At 44.3% G+C, this 19,925-nt stretch overlaps 1 protein-coding gene across 1 annotated transcript in view; it reads right to left on the bottom strand.

The window, feature by feature from the left end:
• The window catches only part of GMPS (guanine monophosphate synthase), a 60,015-nt gene extending 52,481 nt beyond the window's left edge, over nucleotides 1–7,534 (bottom strand). Inside the window, exon 1 of the mRNA XM_065557861.1 lies at nucleotides 7,097–7,534. Coding sequence (XP_065413933.1) covers nucleotides 7,097–7,123 — 27 coding nt within the window. The 5' untranslated portion in view covers nucleotides 7,124–7,534. The remainder of the gene's footprint in view (nucleotides 1–7,096) is intronic.
• Between the last annotated feature and the right edge of the window lie 12,391 nt (nucleotides 7,535–19,925).

Here is a 19,925-nt window from a genome sequence, read left to right on the forward strand (position 1 = left end):
ATATCAAACATGTATTACCAATACTATGTATTTATTACTGATATAACTTTTACTGATAATTAAGCAGAAGTGGCTTGTCAAGAGCAAGGGAACTAAGCTACTTTGTTTCAATGGCCTGCAACAAACCTCACAGAGACGAAAGGGACCAAACACAGAGAAGGTAAAAATACTATGTCCTCTTTCAGACATCAGCAGCCTCCAAATAAGGGAGTTTGCCCTTCAGCTCTTCAAACAGTGCTCCAACTTTGGGTATCAAAAGTTCCTCTCCTTCAGGTCCCACTTGGGATGGATTCCCCATGAGTGAAGATTCTATCTACTGTATTTTCCTTGTATTGCTACAGTGAAGCAAGAGTGTTCTTCAACTTCTATGGCAACACAACATTCCAAAGACAATTGAGATAAACACTGAAGCATCCTTTACTTGTAATCTAGCTAGCCCTGAATTAGTTAAGAGCGGAAGATGCACAGGAAGGTTGTAAGGTGACCATGGCTCAAGAATCTAGAGCTGTAAACTTTGCTGGTTGTTGCTTGAATCCCCCTGTAAAGAGAGTAAGGAAAAGAAAAAAGCTAAGACTTTCTATAGCCTGTTTCACGGTTGGAGTCTGTCACTTAATTTCTCTCATTAATAAGAACACCAGTGGAATTAGAGTGGTAACTGCATCTCTGATAAGAAGCAGTTAGTAAGATGGTTTCTTAGTCTTGGGCCAGATAACTAAAGTTACATTGTGTGTACATACTGTAGTGAGGCCGAGTGGCCTCCCTCCAAGAGGGAGAGCAAGGGTCCACTACACTCCCCTTGGTGGGCGGAGCCTAGCCTGCTCCGCCCCCCTCACCAGAAGTGCTGGGGCAGGGCCAGAAGTATAAGAGGAAGGCCCTACAGCCCCATTGGGGTGGAATCCCCAGAAGAGAAGGATGCTCCTGCTGTACTCAGGAGGAGAACCTACCCCTGGCTGTCCGATAGCTGCAGAAGTGGGAGACCCCGACAAGGAGTGGCCCAGACTACCGGCTGCAGAGTACCCGAAGGAGCCTGATGAGCCCTGGAAGTGAGAGGTCCCAAACCCTGGGGAGGAAAGAAGTGAACCAGGGGCAGCCATGGAGCAGCCAGCTGCGGAGTCAGGTGTGGCTCAGACGGCGTGTTGTGGCTGGATCCCCGCTGATGCAGGGGCAGCCAATCCTGCCTCTGCCAAGACCCTGGGCTGGGATGCGATGGAGTAGGGTGAACCTGAGTCCCCCTGCTACTCCACCCTGGTGTGGCTGACTCCCTACACTGTGCAGGGAAGCTCCCGCTCTGAAGAAGGAGCCTCTCTTACCAGCTCCCTTATAGACTGTTGCCTTGCTGGCTGCCTGAGCCCCGCCCAGGCTAAAGCCAGCCTTGAGACTGTTTGTTTACTGGCAGCCTGAGCCTCCTTAAGCCCATGCCCAAACCAGCTACATAGACTGTGATCGCCTTGCTGGCAGCCACAGCCCCGCTCTGGCTGAAGCCAACCCCCTTCTAGCTGGTGTTTAACTGCTGGCAGCTTGAGGAACTAGAGGACCTGGGGGGCCTTGCTCCACCTCGGGTGGAGACAAGGGCCCTAGACTGTTCTGCAGCTTCGTGCCTTGGCCATACAAGCCCAAAGGCAACCTGAACAAGTGGCCTCCCTCCAAGAGGGAGAATGAGGGTCCACTACACATACACACACATATATATATATATATATATATATACACACACACACACACAACAGAATTTCCTTTCTTTATTGTGTTTATAACTTAAAACTGTGGGTTTGTTAAATTGATTAATGAAAAAGTAGGTTTTATTTTGGGGTTTTTGAAAACATTCCCCTATTCTTTGTGTTAGCTCATTAATAATCTAGCAGTAATGAGGTAGAAAGAAAAAGTCTAATATGGCCACTCTTGAAAAATGCTACTGTAGTCTCTTAAAAGAATCAGAGAATCAACTCTTCATTCTGAGGTCAATGAAGAGCTAATTGGTAAGAGCTGGTGGCCCCACATTTAATTAATCCTTTAACAATAACTACCAAATTCAGAATAAGGTCAGATTGGGCCAACTCTGACAATTACCCTCCTAAATCCTCAATTTAAACACCAGTACTATTTTAACTTCTTTTGACAGGACACACAAATTACAAGAGAAGTAGATTATTAAGAGTTCAAACACCAACATATAGTGCAAGAGAAAGTGTTGAAGACAACAGCTGTTGCTACAAGAAGATAGATCTCTCCTACACTCCATGAGTTCTCAAAGATAATTGCTAATGGCTTGGAGATCTCTTCAGCCAGTTCCTTAAATATTCTAGGATGTATTTATCAGGCCCTGCTGACTTGAAGACATCTAACTTGACTAAGTAATTCTTAATTTGTTCTTTCCCTATTTTAGCCTTAGATCCTGCACCATTTACACTGATGTTCACTATGTTAGTCATCCAATCACTGCTAACTTTTTTTGTGAAAACTGAAACAAAAAAGGCATTTTAACACTGGCCATTGCTGCGTTTTCTGTTATTGTCTTTCCCTCCTCATTGAATAATGGGCCTACCCTGTCCTTGGTGTTCCTCTTACTTTGAATGTATTTATAAGATGTTTTCTTGTTACTCTATATGTTCCTAGCTAGTTTAATCCCATTTTTTGCCTTGGCCTTTTCAATTCTGTCCCTACATGCTTCTGTTTTTTTTCAATATTCATCCTTTGTCATGTGACTTATTTTCCACTTTTTGTATGACTCTTTTTGAGTTTCAGGTTATTGACGATCTCCTGATTAAGACAGTGGTCTCTTACCATACTTCCTATTTTTTCCATGTGTTAGGTATATCTCCATATATTATTATTATCATCCCATCTCATAGAACTGGAAGGGACCTTGAAAGGTCATTGAGTCCAGCCCCCGCCTTCACTAGCAGGCCCAAGTACTGATTTTGCCCCAGATCCCTAAGTAGCCCCCTCAAGGATTGAACTCACAACCCTGGGTTTAACAGGCCACTGCTCAAACCACTGAGCTATCCCTCCCCCCCTTTTGCTCTTGTGCCCTTACTAATGTTTCTTTAAAACCTACATTCTTAAATATGTTCCTGTAGTATTTCCATTTAATATATAGGCAAAAAATAGAAAAGCAACTTTAGGCCTTTGACAGGTAATTCTGAATTCATTAAGCAACTGTACGCTGGGTCTAATGGGGTGCAAATCTAAGTTAGTCTAACTCACATATTAACGCTAAATATGGCACCATGACAGCAATGGGCCTGCATGTGTGTTTCATTTAGGACAATATCTTATTCATTGATTTACAGCTTGGCTAAAAAATAAGAGCTCTCAAATACAAATTGGATAAAGGAAGCTTTAGTTAATAAAACAACAGAAAGTGTTGTAACTTGTACTCAGACCAGAAAAGCATGGGGACGGTGAAGAGGTAGTACAGAGCAAAAATACAGCAAGGCCTTTTCATCTCTCTTGGGACATTAAATATTTCTATTCAACTAATTTAAGTCACAAGAGTTCACATTAAATATCATGTCATATGTGAAAAATGTCCAGTTATCTGTGACTATCAGCCAAATAAGCCCATTGCACTACTACAAAATAGTCATCTTATGACTTGAATTTGCTGGCAGTTTCACATTCAAAAATCTAAGAATTCTGTATCCTAAGACATTCAAAAGTTGAAATTTAAAATCAATATATTGAAGTTACATTATCACCAGTTACAGCCCTGTGAAGTGTGATCCCTCTATCCAAACTGCCTTATATTAACTCTCTCTTGGCAGTCCTGAAACATTCTTTGTTCTATTACATTTTTAAAAATTGACCACAATATTAATTAAACAAGCCTTGCAGAAAACATGAATTGCTACTTAAGTACATAAATATATATACAGATCAACTACAAATGTCTTGCTCATCAACTTCTCTTAATTTCTGAATACTGTTCTAAAACCATAAATATATATACGCACACACACAAACACCCCAACACAGTGTTAAAAGTGTGTAATGTTGCAGAGACATTTTATATATACACAGTATATTGCAAGACTTCTATTAACCCAGTTTTAAGTTTGTGCAGTACTCAGCAGCAAATCTGGTTTTCTGAGTAGCTCAGACCAAAGAATTCATACTTGAATGCCTAACTTTGGCACTTGAATTTGTATTCAGGTGCATAAATAAGTTGCCTGACTAATCACAGGTGCTAACACCCACAGCTCCCGTTGAAATCAGGGGCTTAAACAAGCCAAAACTGAGTTTTGGATGATCTTTTCAAGCTAGTGTAGGCTTTATTTTGGTTAAGAAAGCTATAAAAAAATGTACTTGGATTTTTACAAAGTACAATAGAAGAGCACCTATCCAATGTTTTTGTCACCGTTTAAAATCTTTTTAAAATATACATAAACTAAACAGACCTGTCAGTTACCCCAGATCAAATCAAATAACCCAGCAACAACATTAATACAACAAATTAATCAACCCCACACTTACCTCCCCAGACCCAGGCCACCGTTACCTAATCCTATGCTATAGTCATTTCCTCATAAACAAGAGTTAAAAGGTGGGCCTTGCATAGGGTGACCAGATGTCCCGTTTTGGCTGGGACAGTCCCTTTTTTAAGCCCTGTCCTGGCCGTCCCAATCTCTTTGGCAAAACTGGGCATTTGTCCCATTTGCTCTTGCCAAATAATCATCAGCCAGCAAGAGCAAACTGGACAAATGGCCAGTTTTGCCAAAAAAAAATGGGGTGTGACCCCTAGCGGGGAATAGAGGAATGTGCTTGGGAGTGGAGCCCGGCAATGCCCTTTGGGGCTGTCTACAGCAGAAACTTTTGCTGCTTTTTCTACACTGGTATAAAGTGGCAAAAATACTCAAACCTAGTATGGACACAGTTATACCATAGAAACAACAAGGAGTCTGGTGGCACCTTAAAGACTAACAGATTTATTTGGGCATAAGCTTTTGTGAGTAAAAACCTCACTTCTTCGGATGCAACCGTTTAACCATAGCTTATTTTGGTTTGGCAACTAAAATAAGATATCCCAGTATAAAGTACCTTGGTGTCAGGAGAAAACTCACACCCTAACAAATATAGTTATACCCATAAAACTTAAGTATATAAATGTGAATCCATCGGTAGAGTTAAAACCAAGTAATATGCATTTTGACTTCAGCTCTCTTATGTACATTACTTGTGTTCATGAATTACTGTCTGTAGTACGCTAAGCTGAATATTATTTATTGCCAAAGTGTGGTCCTGAATCATTAGAAAAGGTATTCCAATCATGAGACTCACACTCCCACCCCATTACTGCAAATACATAAGCCCTGATCTCCAAAGAACTCAACAGGGCCTGCACAGGCATCTCTCACATGGATCTGGTTGCAGGGCTGGGACCAACATTTTTAAAGCATTATGGGATTCTTCAGGATAAAAGTCACTATATAAATAAAAGATATTATTAACAGAACTGTCTTGTTTTCTAGTTAAGACAAAATAAAATTAAAGGATCAAAAAGAAGAAATAAGGGAACTTTAATTATATAGTGCTTGTGATAGCTCTAAAACACTTGGGGGAAACTAGTAAGCTAGTTGAAGGAGTTTAAAAATAAGCTAGTTAAAAATAAAAAAGGTAAATTGAAGTAAAGCTCCTCTGAATTGGAACTGAGCTATAATGAAGTCATTGTGAATCTCCTGCCCTATACATCCTCAAGGCCTATGAGTAATAGACACAGCAGAGGAGCCAGGCACATGCAGCTCTTTACATGCAGAGGTTTGCGGCAGTACTGTACAGCGGGTTCATAAGATCTGATAATTAATTCCCAATTCCTTCATAAAGATCATGGGCTACGAAATACCAGACACTTCCCCTCCCCATTAAGCCCCATGGATCACATACCATCCATTACATTCAATGTTTTCTGCTTTATTTCATAGATTCGTAGAGTTAAAGGCCAGAAGGATCCAAGCATTTAATCTGGCCTCCCACATGCCACTAAACTGCAACCACCATAGATACTCCTACCCCAAATCCAACTACCTGTGCCTGACTAAAGCATAACTTCACTGCAAATTTAGGTTGGGCACCACCTACAAAAACTAGGAGAGCAAGGGGTACCCTTCCCCCAGGAGCTGGGAGGAGTATTATTCAGTCTTTTTGCTGTGCAAAGGGAACAGCAGCTTTGGGCTCAGAAAACTGAGAAAAGACTATTTTGTCCCCACTATGGGATTATCACTTGTACAAAGCTATTGATAGTGGAAAGGTTGGAGATGGGGAAACCTGTGCTCTTTTCCCCATGGAAGGATGGAGAAAGGAAAAGACCAGGACTCTTGGGTGCCATGCCCTATGCAGCAATGGGGACCCATGCTCAAGCCAGCAATACGGGGAAAGTGTGCTGTTCCCCCCCATCCACTGAGTGGGGCACCCAGACTCCACCACACTCAGGCGGTGTGTGGGTGTGCAGCTGGCACCTTTACTGGTCTCACCCCAAATCCCTGGTCTGGACAGGGGAAAGGCTCAACGGCTGGCCACTTGCGCGGCTGCCCCCAACCTGCAGCTAACACAACAGAGGCGCCAGTGTTTCTCCTTCTCCCCTTTACCACCGCCCTCATGGGGCACCTGTGAGGGGGCAAGCGGCAGTAGCGATAATGCAAAGCCCCGGCCGGGGGAGCACATGGGCGCTGTACAGGGAGGCCACAGCCAAATGTCCCCTCCGCTGCCCCCCTTCCCCCAGCGGTGCCGCTGCCTGCGCTGAGGTTGCGAGCGCCAGGCACGATGCCCCCTCCCCCGCTGCCTGTAACATGTGCCCCGGGCGGCGCTTCCTCCCGCTGCAGGGAGTCCGGCCGGAGACTCACATCAGGGCGGCAGCGAGCTCCGCGCGCAGGGGGCGGTCTCGCCGCCGGCGATCCTGGGCGGGAGAGGGGAAGGAGGGAACCCGAGGAAGGGCCTGGGCGCGGGGTCCCGGCTCCCACCAACCGAGCGCACAAAGCGCCCGGGAGGAGGCTGGCAGGCCCGGCGCGGGGAGTGTCCTGGGGCGAGCGGCCGCGCGGCCCGGGCTGCCGGGGGAAGGGGGCAGCGCGCTCGCTCGCTCCGGGGCTCCCGCCGCGGCACTGACCTTGGCGTCTCCATTGCACACAGCCATGGAGCCGGCTGGGGACGGGCCGCCGCGCCGCACGGCCGGGGACGAGGAGAGGGCGCCCGGAGCAGGGGGAGGCTGTCGCTACACCGCCGCCGCCGAGATGAGCTAATCCTGCCCGTGTGCGCCTCCGCTCCCCCTCTCCCGCCACTGGGAGGAGCCGGGCCCGGCGCCGCCCCGCTCCCTCCTCCTGCTGCCTCCGGAGGGGCAGGCGAGGCCGCCCGTTCCGCTCCTGCGGCGGGGGGACTGAAGGGGAGGAGCGCGGAGTCCCTCGTTCGGCCCAACGGCGCCAGCGGCTCGGCTCCGGGTGGGGACGTTAACGGCTGGTTTGGGTTTAGCGGAACGACGGGCTGTCCGCGAGCGGCCTGTGGCCGGGGCACAGCGCGGCTCCCAGCCTCGCGGCGTTCCCTCTGGCCCGGGTCCTGGGAGGAGCGGCCCTGGCACCGGAGCCCCTCGTCCCCCGTTTCCCTTGGCCCTTCCTCCTTCATCCCGCCCGCCTGTCTAGGTCTCACGGCAGAGGTTTCCCTTGCCTCTCAGTGTGGCCCCACCATCTGGGCTGGCTGGCTTCATTAAACCCTCACGCCTGGCCTGATTGACCGGGGTGCATCTCACTCCAGACCCCTCTTGAAAGCTCAAGTAAAGGCGCGCACGGGCCTCTGTGCCTCCAGCTTGGACAGACCTGACTAAGCAGAGGTGAGTTGCTAACCAGAGGAGACTGACCACTCTCTGGAGGCCTGTCTGCGCCGGGTTCCACGCACGGAACAGCTGCAGAGCTGAGCTGCCCTGCAAGCCGCTTGTAGATGCTCTGTTGTTGTGCTGCTGTTTCTATATACAGCTAGATAACTTACAGATAGGAAAACGAAAAGAGGAGAGAATAACGAAACTGGGGACTGTGAGTTCCTGAGCGTGGCTTTTAATGGACTGTCTACAATTGTCTAGGCTGAGTGGAAGAGCTTGAGGGCGGCAAGGGAAAGAAACGATCAGTTAAAACACATGTTAAAAGAGAAAAGTGAGGGGACGTAGAATAAATAAAACCCCTTGTCGTGTTCAAACATTTCAAAAGATATGTCAAATGTTAAGGGTCTTCCCCCTGCAATCAGCAATATATAATGACAGTGTACCAAATTTCAAGATGCAAAAAAACCCCATAAAAACTAATGTTGTTAATTTAACAAGCAACAGTATTCTATTTAAATATAAATTAGCTGGTGTGATATCTATGTGATAACCTGCATTTATCATGGAACTTTGATTTCTCACCTGCACTCAGCCCACAAAATGTATCTCTCCTGTTGCTATTTCTAACATTCCAGAACTCTGAGTAACTTCCAAGAACTGCCATTTTCCTCCAAAATCAACCTATCACAAAAATGTTTCCTCCTTTTCCCTTGGAAATAAAAATTTCGCTCACAGTTCATACCAGTCTGTGGTAAAGGATGGGCAATATTCAGTCCTGGAATGCTGATAGCTGCCCAGTATGGAACAGAAGAGCTCTATGTACTTCGAAAGCGTGTCTCTTTCACCAACAGAAGTTGGTCCAATAAAATATATTCCCTCACCCATCTTGTGTCTCTAATATCCTGGGGCCAGCCTGGCTATAACAACACTGCAAAAAGGTATGTTCCACACATTCTAGCACATATGGTCTGATATCTTTCAACCGATGAGTTCTAAAAGCAGAAACATATACTACTATTGTTACAGGGAGATTCTCAACTAAATCTCGCCAAAGATTTTTATATGAAATGTTTTCTTTGTTGAAAAATGATTTTTTGGAAGTTACATTATTCACTAAAAATTGTAAGAATTGTGAAAGGGTTTTTTTTTTTGTGAAAAATTGCTTTTTGATATTTTTCAAATATTAATTTTTATAAATGTTTTGAAAAATATTTTTAAATATTCATAAAAACAAAAACAAATGGATGGCTGTATTTTAAACACTTTAAGATGAAAGGAACTTTGACTTTTTTGGGGGGTTGGGGAGGAGGGAATAAGTTTTAATTTTTCAGCCAGCTGTATTTCCAACTTTCCAATGGATATGCAGTACTTGCTTCTAGCCCATTTAGGAACCAAGGCCCCAGTACTAAAAATACTTAGGCACAAATTAGCCCCCACTGACTTCAGTAGGACTACTCAGGGCAGGAAAATTGAGCATAGTCAAAATATTTGTAGAATCAGGGCCTTATTGTGTAATAATAATAGTAGAAAAACTACCTTGGGTTATCTTTTGAGGTTATTTATTTGTATTGTGGTAGTACTTAGGAGTCCTATTCATGGTCTCAAGGCCCCCTTGTTGTAGATACAGTATGAACACTTTTTTGTGTAATGATGATATGCTGAATACATAATGCGTTACAAGGGTTTTATTGACACTCATTTGGGGTGACCTATATAACTCACCCTTTGCTTCACATCTTGTGAGTAATATAGCCATCCCAAATTCTTGTAATGCTTTTATACCATAACATCTTATCCACTCCCTCTGCCTCCAGTATTATACATTAATGTCGCTTTTTCAGACATTTCAGAATAGGTGTAATAGTCTCATTGGCTTCAGCTGTACTACTCACAATGCGTAAAGTTAAGCACATGCCTTTCAGCATTGGGGCCCAGGTGTGGAGGCAGGAATTCTATTGTCCATGGGCATCCAAGAAGTTCCTTAGACCACTATCCTGTCTTATTGCTTAAGTAGTGCACTGACTAGCTGTGCATAAATTAAGATTGTTTTTCCATCTCAGGTTTTTCATGAAATTTACAGACTACTTGAGCTTTGCTGTCATAATTGATGATGCCATCAGAATCTCCTCAATGGAATTACATCAACATTATGCATATTTGGGGTATATTGTTCCTTATATTAATAGTAGTCCGTTGCTAATAACATTTGTAATTAGTATGCATTCTAGAATTTATTTACTAGTAATTGAATACATACTAATTACAAAGCCTATTAATTATAGGTCCTAGCACTGTATGTGCTTTTGACTCTCTATTTCTAAATTTGCTAAATATTTTTATTTACTGATTTGATGCTTGAAGGAGCATACCTTTTTGTGTGTGTGTGTGTGTGTCTGTTTACATGTTCGATGTCAAATTCTGAATTCAGGCTGTTTGTATGCCCCAAAAAATGTGGTGAAGGAGAACTGTGGGATGCAACAGTTGTATCTCGATTCTAGCTCCCCCCAAAAACTTCAAAGTCAATTTTCTCAAGCCCCGCGCATTGAGGTGTGAACCAGAGTTGTGGGACAAAAGGTATTTCCACACATTGCACAGACCCTACAACTTCTGTGCACACTCAGCAATGTGGGTTACTTATTTTCCTTGCACAACTAAGCTACCTGGACAACTGTGTGAGTACTGCTGGGCTGCCCAAAGCTATGATAGAAATTTAATACAGGCAGTGTTGCCAATTCACACAATTTTATCATATGTCTTCTTGTAGTTGGTGCCATTCTAAACTCTCCAGCTTCTGGAATAATTTGATTACATGAGAATCTTAGTGTTCAATTAAAATAAATAAATACAAATCTAGCCCTCATAATTGTGAAGAATAGTTTGAAAACATGATATATAGAGAAAAATATAAAGAATCCAACACTTTTTTTTTTAAATCTAATGATTTTAAAGCCAATAGTTATATTTGACACTGGCTTATGATTTTTGAACATGAGGTTGACATTATTATGTTAATTTGAGCCCATTGTGAGGGTAAAAGTAAAGAGGCAGACTTTGGTACTTTAATCAATAGACAATTTTTCTGGGAATCTCTTTATTAAATATCCTTTTAAAAAAGGACTTTCCCCAGTCATTTGTGTACCAGTAAAAGTTCTTATAATGAAAAATACTTGACGTTAACTGGATCAAAATAGTTCTACTACTGTTACCTCTCTAAACATACTTGGAAATCTCATTGGAACTTTAAAAAAAATCTTACAGATTTTAAGAAAGAGAATCTTGGTTACAAATCAGATTGGGGGGGGAAGCCATGAAACCTCAAGTTAAAATATAAATTAGAATTAGCCTGCTTTTCTAACAGAATGCAAATAATGTCATAGATTTCAGTAAAGTTTTGTTATAAGGATCATAGTATACGTTTATTTTACACTAAACATTTTAATCAGGTCACACCAGCGAAAAATATCTTTCAAGAAGTCCACAGAATTTAAAAATGGGAGAAGAACTGATCTCAAAGTAGCAGTAGGAATAAAAAGAGAAATAAGAGAGAGAATGTGTGTTTGTGACAGTTTTATTAGCATAATGGTATAAATAGAGACATACAGATAGAACAATAGGACAAACCTACTGACTTTAGTGCTAAAGTTGTTACTGGTTTTTACTTCTATTACTGCTGAAGAGTGAACACTACTAAGTGAGGATGAGCAGGATTATATTCCTTACTGATCATCATCAACAGAATTGTTTACTAAATTCCAGTAGGGTTCCTCTTTTTCATACTCAGGAAGGTGTTTAACACCATCCCAGAGAGAAGATTTAATTACTTTTAATCTTTAGAGATTTGGGGTAAAATTCTGGCCTCACTGAAGTCAATGGGAGTTTTGCTATTACCTTCTTTGGGGGCAGGATTTTACTGGTGTACTGATTAGAAGCCCGATCCTAGACGTGCTTATTAGCTACAGCTCCCATTACTAGTTGCAGCAGCCCAGCACCTCTCAGGGTCAGGCTACAGAGCACATGACTAAGCTAGAGCAAAGCAAAGAGAACAAGACCTTTTCCGTGTTGTGCATACAAGCCATGTAGTTCCATCTTTTACTCACTAGAGGTGCCTAGTTGTCCTTTTTTCTTCTTTTATTACTTCCTTGTAATGAATACATCTTTTCCCTCAAGGACTCTCTTCAAGGAGTAAGTTATCTTTATAATTTGCAGAAGTTATTTTTTTTCAGATGTTTCATGTTAAATATTTCTTTATTCTGATAATTTCCTTTATATTTAAATTCCCTCCGGGTAGGGGCTCTGTGGGCTTTATGGGGACCAAAAGCCAGTTTTGCCTAGGAAGTTTGAAAAATGTGGATGTTATCCCTACATATGAACCAACCCGGGAGCATTGATAGCCTTGAAAATATAAGTAGATATAAAATTATCAAGAGGACTGATATCCACTTTAGATGTTCAAATCACAGCTTCCATTGACTTCAGTTGCAGCTGTGAGTGCTCAACACTTCTGCCTATCAGACCCGAGGGATATCAAGTTAGGCCCCCAGAAAATGGGGAACACAAAGTGTGACAGTCTCTATCCCTATATTCACCCTTTCTACAAGACTATGATAAATTTTGTACAAAATGTACCTTGTGAGGTATCATTTGAAAACTCATAATTTGCTGATCATTATTGTCCTGGTGAAACGTGTGGCAACATTGTATGTAAAGTTATAAAATTCTACTGGCATGACATTGCTGAGACGTGTTCCAAGTTTAGAAAAGCAGGCACAAACCAGTTCCTCAGAGACAAAAGGCAAACTGGCACCTGGTTAAGCAGCCATTTTTTGGCAAGAAAAAGGGTGTGAGAGAGAAATCTATTTTTTGGCAAAGAAACAGCTGGAGGTTCCCATCACCACAGACTTGCTGTCTCCGGAACGTCAGCTGACGATGATTTTCAAACTATACGAAAGGGGAACAGTTGCTCCAAAAGTGCTGTCCCTTCATCTCTACTCACGGCATCTACAACACTTGAAGAACACAAGGAGCATAATTGGACTGGGGAGGGATCCTGGCAGAAGGAATTCAGCCACTAAGACTGCTCAAACATGGTGAGAGAGACTTTAGCTTTGAAATCACTTAACTTGTTAAGTTAGGTGTTAGTTGCGTTTTACCTTTTATTTCTTTTGTAACCAATTCTGACTTTTATGTCTCATTACTTGTAATCACTTAAAATCTATCTTTCTGTAGTTAATAAACTTGTTTCTTTGTTTTATCTAAACCAGTGTGCTTTGATTGAAGTGTTTGGGAAATTCTATTTGAGATAACAGGATTTGTGCAAAATGTACATTTCTGGGGGAAAGCCGGTGGCTGGGAATTTGATGGTGTTGCTCTGCAGTGTAGTACAAGAGTGGTTGGTCGTAGCATTCATACAGTATAGCTGGAAATAATTTACATGATGGAGGCCGTGTGTGAGCCAAACAAGAGTGGTTACTCTCACAGCGAAGCAATGTAAAAGGCACTCCAGGTTGGAGAACTGAGGGACACAGCTGTTCAACAGTCCAGATTGCACCCTGGGAAATGTCACACACATTTAGCAAGCCACCGTCATATTTTGGCTTAAATAACTTGCCTACCTTCACATAGGAACTCTGTGGCAAAGGCAGAGATGGAATCTAGTTCTCCAGAGTAGCAGTCTAACACCACTCTTTCTCTTCCATCAATCCTCTGCCTCATTCATTACATATATGCCTTCCAACTTCTGCAACAATTAGGGCAGTGATTGTACAGACAACCGTCTCTTGCTCCACACAACCTTGCTCCAGTCCCAAAGCAGGTCCATCCCATGCACTAAAGGAGATGGGTCTATGCAAAAAATTGTATGTGATCATAGAATTAAAGAGCGTGTCATAATGCACACGCAAGGCAACCTTAATTCTGGCATTTCCTAGCTTTTGACTAAGAAGTGCTCTGTGTAAGCTCAAAAGCTTGTCTCTGTGGCCAACAGAAGTTGGTCCAATAAAAGATACTACCCACCTTGTCTCGCTAATAACCTTAATGTTCTTTTAATATAGCTTTGTGTGTAATTTTCTAGGCTTTAACAAAGCAAGCTGAAAAAACAAATTCCATCATGTGGCATCATAGTGCCACCCACAAAGGCTATCAGCAGGTTTGGAACCATTAGATCAGGAGTCTCAAACACATGGCTTGTGGAGTTATTTGCTGTGGCCCGCCAAGCTCCCCCCGCCCCCCCCCTGAGTTATTTCCTGCAGCTGCCAAGCTCCACTCACCTGCTGCCTGACCTCCCCCCCCAGGGTGCCGCCTCCCCGCTCCTCTGCCTACCTCCAGGCACTTCCTGCTTCCAAACGGCTGTTTTGGCAGCGCTTAGCACTTTCCAGAAGGGCAGGGGAGGAGCAGAGAGCTGCGCGCTTAGAGGAGGAGGTGGGGCAGGGGTGGGGATTTGGGGAAGGTGTTGGAATAGGGGCAAGGAGGGGGCGGAGTTGGGGTGGGGACTTTGGGGAAGGGGTGGGGCCTCATGGAAGAGGTGGGGGCAGGGCAGGGGGCAGCGTGGGGGGGTTGTCAGTGATGCGGCCCTTGGGCCAATGTACTAGTCCTCATGTGGCCTTTGTAGTCATTTGAATTTGAGATCCCTGGTTTAGATCGATTTTCATAGATCTCTGCCACTTGAACTAGAGGAAAAACTTACAACAATAGCAGGATATCATCATCTATAGCGGGGGTGGCCAACCTGTGGCTCCGGAGACACATGCGGCTCTTCAGAATATGCGGCTCCTTGTATCGGCACCGACTCCGGGGCTGGAGTTACAGGTGCCAACTTTCCAATGTGCCAGGGGGTGCTCACTGCTCAACCCCTGGCTCTGCCACAGGACCTGCCCCCACTCCACGCCTTCGCACCCCCTCCCCTGAGCCTGCCGTGCCCTTGGTCCTCCCCCTCCCTCCCAGAGCCTCCTGCATGCCACAAAACAGCTGCTCGGGAGGGGGAGGCGCTGATCAGTGGGGCTACCTGTAGGTGGGAGGTACTGGGAGTGGTGGGGGGGAGCTGATGGGGGGGCTGCTGACATATTGCTGTGGCTCTTTGGCAATGTACATTGGTAAATTCTGGCTCCTCAGGCTCAGGTTGGCCACCCCTGATCTACATGAACCAGCACAAGAGGGGGAGGAGACGCACACTTTGTCAATGGTTTTCACAAATATTGGCTTACAACACCATAAAGGTTGAGTCTTGGTGTAGGAATATGAATCCACATTAGATCTGGGTGAACTGAGCTGGATATTACCATGAGCAATAGGCCCAAAACATCTGACCAAAAAAAATGAGCTCATGAGAAAGAAGAGCTGTGTTAAACTTTTAGTGCCCCTTCAAAATCTAACTTATCTTATTTAAGGTTTCAGCTGAAATAATAGAAATGAAACATGGTTACTTGGGTACCAGATGCAGTCAATAATTGGCTATATAATAAACTCTGGTTTTAGCTAAGGTCTTGTAAATGCCTATGACTGGGTATAAAAAGCTAAACTGTTAAAGGGTTCATTCTAACACCTGCCTGACCAATCAGTTGGATCTACATTGGGTCTAAGCACCCCTGATTTAGCCCGTTTGTAAGTATCTTGAACAAATACTTATACATGTTTTGTTGCTGTTTGGATGTAATAAATTGCTTATTATTTTAGGCCTTTTAGACATGTTTAGTTCAACTACTCAGACATTAAGGTAAGAAGGGACTTTCATGATCATCTAGTCTGGCCTCCTGCACATTGCAGGCTACAGAACCTCACCCATTCATTCTTGAAATAGACCCAGAAATTCTGGCTGAGTTACTGAAGTCCTCATATCATAGTTTAAATACTTCAAGTTACAAAGAATTCACCATTTACACTAGTTTAAAAATGCAAGTGACCCATGCCCAAGGACGAAGAGGAAGGCAAAAAACCTGCAGGGTCTCTGCCAATCTGACCCAGGGGAAAATTCCTTCCTGACCCCAAACATGGCAATCAGTTAGACCCTGAACATGTGGGCAAGACCCACCAGGCAGATACCTGGGAAAGAATTCTCTGTAGGAACTCAGAGCCTCCCCATCTAGTGTCCTGTCTCCAGCCATTGAGGATTTTTGCGCTGGCAATTGCCAATCGGCCACATGCCATCATAGATAGGCCTATCATACCATGCCCTCTATGAACTTTATCAAGCTCAGTCTTGAAGCCATTAGGTTTATGCCCCCACTGCTTCCCTTGGAAGGCTGTTCCAGAACTGTGTAAGTACCATTCGGCCTTTGGATTTAATAAAGGAATGTATGGTTAAATTAGTGTCATGGTAATACCCTGCACTAATAATGCCAGCACTTGGGAATCTTGAGTTCCATTCCAAATTCCAGAAAGGGGTGTTCTCTAGTGGATGCATACCCTCCTGTCTTAAGTTCCCTCTAAGCAGCGTGGCCGTGCAACTGCCTATTAAGTCCCGCCAGCCCCAGCATGGACCTGCCCCAGACTTGCCGTCGCCAGGGGAGAGGTGCCCCTCTCCTGGCCCCAACACGGACCTGCCCCAGACTTGCTGCAGCTGGGGGAGAGGAGCCCCTCCCTTGGCCCAGCCCAGCCCTGCTGGAGCTGCTGCAGCCAGGGAGAGGCGGCTCTCCCCTGACTCCGAGCTGCTGTGGCGAGAAAGGGCTGGGGGGAATCCTCTCTCCCCACTGCATCCTGGGCAGCCTTCAGCCCAAACTCCTCATCCCTGGCCCCACCCCAGAGCCTGCACTGCCCCAAACCCCAACCCTCTGTCCCAGCCCTGAGCCCCTTCCTGCACCCTGAACTTCTCATCCCCAGTTCCACCCCAGAGTCTGCACCCCCAGCCAGAGCCCCCCCCACGCTAAACCTCAACCCTCTGCCCCAGCCCTGAACTCCCTTCCACACTCCAAAGCCTTCAACCCCAACACATGAATTTTGTTATGTGCACCAATATGAAAGTGATGTGTCACACATCATCACCTCCATATTGGTGCACATAACAACATTAATTCCGCACATGGATGTAAAAAATTAGAGGGAACGCTGCTCCTGTCTGTCCTGCTTCCATATGCTCGATAACTTCTGCCCCATCCCTGCCAACCTGTCTCTTCCTATCCCCTAGCTCCTTGTCCCAGTTCCATTCTCTTTGTTTACCGAGTCTCAGTTTCTACTCCTGAAGCTTCTCATAATAACTTCTCCATCCCGGTTCCCTGTCTCCTTGTCTAGCCAGTTTCAGTCATCCATCAGCCCTGGCTCCTTTTTCCTTTCATTGTCTCCCCCACCAACTGGTTCCTAGTCTCCCCTACCCCATTTTCTTTAGTGGCTCACAGTCTTCCCCGCAGTGGCTTCCAGTTCCAGTGTCCCCATCCCATCCCAAGCTCAGTCTCCTTACCCAACCAATACCAGTCTCTTTTCTCAGCCAGACCCAGCTTCCCCTCACCATCCAGCCACCATCTCTTTGCTCAGCCAATCACAGTTTCCCACCGTCACCTGGCTCCTGGTTCCAATCTCCTTGCCCAACCAGTCCCCCATCTTTGTTCCCAGTCTCACCAGACTCCTTGTCCCAATCTATTCTCCACCCCCATTCACTGAGTCCAGCTGTTGTCCCCTTTGCTTTCAAATCAGTTGGCTTCCTCCTCCACACTGGGCACATAGCAGGGAAGTCATTAAGACCACTGGAGAGACAGGTTCCCTGTTCTTTGTTGCCATGCCCAGCCTCTCCTGGCTGGAGTTGTGAGGGATGGAACGTGCTCAGTGAACCGTCTTTATCTGCTAAACTCCAAGGGTATGTCTACACTTCGAGACATTTCCATGCTAGTTCTGATTGAGCTAGTGCACTAAAAATAGAATGACAGGTTTCAGAGTAGCAGCCGTGTTAGTCTGTATCCGCAAAAAGAAGAACAGGAGTACTTGTGGCACCTTAGAGACTAACAAATTTATTAGAGCATAAGCTTTCGTGGACTACAGCCCACTTCTTCGGATGCATATAGAATGGAACATATATTGAGGAGATATATATACACACATACAGAGAGCATAAACAGGTGGGAGTTGTCTTACCAACTCTGAGAGGCCAATTAATTAAGAGAAAAAAAACTTTTGAAGTGATAATCAAGCTAGCCCTCCTACAAGACAGTAGTCACCTCCTACAAGACAGGCCCAACAAAGAAAATAACAGAACACCACTAGCTGTCACCTTCAGCCCCCAACTAAAACCTCTCCAGCGCATCATCAGAGATCTACAACCTATCCTGAAAGATGATCCTTTACTCTCACAGATCTTGGGAGACAGACCTGTCCTCGCTTACAGACAACCCCCCAACCTAAAGCAAATACTCACCAGCAACCACACATCACTGAACAAAACCACTAACCCAGGAACCTATCCTTGTAACAAACCCCGATGCCAACTCTGTCCACATATCTATACAAGTGACATCATCATAGGACCTAATCACATCAGCCATACCATCAGGGGCTCGTTCACCTGCACATCTACCAATGTGATATATGCCATCATGTGCCAGCAATGCCCCTCTGCCATGTACATTGGCCAAACCGGACAGTCTCTACGCAAAAGAATTAATGCACAAATCTGACATCAGGAATCAAAATACTCAAAAACCAGTGGGAGAACACTTTAACCTGTTTGGTCATTCAGTGACAGACCTGCGGGTGGCTATATTACAACAGAAAAACTTCAAAAACAGACTCCAACGAGAGACTGCTGAGCTAGAATTGATATGCAAACTAGACACAATCAACTCCGGTTTGAATAAGGACTGGGAATGGCTGAGCCATTACAAACATTGAATCTATCTCCCCTTGTAAGGATTCTCACACTTCTTATCAAACTGTCTGTACTGGGCTAGCTTGATTATCACTTCAAAAGTTTTTTTTCTCTTAATTAATTGGCCTCTCAGAGTTGGTAAGACAACTCCCACCTGTTTATGCTCTCTGTATGTGTGTATATATATCTCCTCAATATATGTTCCATTCTATATGCATCCGAAGAAGTGGGCTGTAGTCCACGAAAGCTTATGCTCTAATAAATTTGTTAGTCTCTAAGGTGCCACAAGTACTCCTGTTCTTCTTTTTAAAAATAGAATGTAGCAACGTTGGTATGAAAGGCGGGAGGGGTTAGTCATCCTGAGCAGTACTTAGCATCTAGGATGGGAATGAACTCAGGATGGCTAGCCCGTCCTGCTGCCTGTGCCATCATGGCTATGCCCTGCCTGTGCCATCATGGCTATGCCCTGCTTTTAGCACACTAACTCTATCAGAGGTAGCACAGGTATGTCTCTGAGCTGGGAACTGCAACATTCCAAGTTCAATGTGTAGAGGTAACCTAAGAAATCTCTACTGAAAATGTGGGGCGGGGGGGGGGGGGGGGAAATCAGTTGGCAAAGGCTTATAACTTGACCAAATTTGGACAGATTTTCCCAGGAACAGCAAAAGGCACATTCCTGACACAAAGCCCTCTTTGCCAAATTTAAAGTCCCAGCTATAAAATATGGGAATGCTAGAACTTCTCAAAGTAAACGTTGCCAGATTTATTTATTTTTTACATTGCAAAACCATGTATTTTTCCCTAGTCTCATTCTTGGAAACAGTTGAACCATTTTGGCTGAAGCTTAAAAATAGTAGCCTGAGTAGATACCATCATGGAAAACTTCAGCCTGAACAGCTAAAGTCTGGCAAAGTTGTAAGTTACTGAAAACGGATCTTATAATGGAAAGTTTCAAGGAACCTTAATAATAAGTTTCAGAGTGGTAGCCATGTTAGTCTGTATCAGCAAAAACAATGAGGAGTACTTGTGGCACCTAAGAGACTAACACATTTATTTGGGCATAAGCTTTCGTGGGCTACCTGCCTACTGTAGTTTCCACTCCATGCATCTGATGAAGCGGGTTTTAGCACACGAAAGATAATGCCCAAATAAATTTGTTAGTCTCTAAGGTGCCACAAGTGCTCCTCATTTTTTTTTTTTAATAATAAGTGATGCTACCAGTCATATAATTTTGGTTTCTATCACAGATTGATTACTTGGGATAGCCAGTTCTTATATCTTGTTTATCCGTATATAGACAATCCTAATACTATTCTATATGTCTTTTGAGGCTTCTAAAGAAACAAT

Source organism: Chrysemys picta, chromosome 9, assembly GCF_011386835.1.
Source record: "Chrysemys picta bellii isolate R12L10 chromosome 9, ASM1138683v2, whole genome shotgun sequence".
Taxonomy (NCBI): Eukaryota; Metazoa; Chordata; order Testudines; family Emydidae; genus Chrysemys; species Chrysemys picta.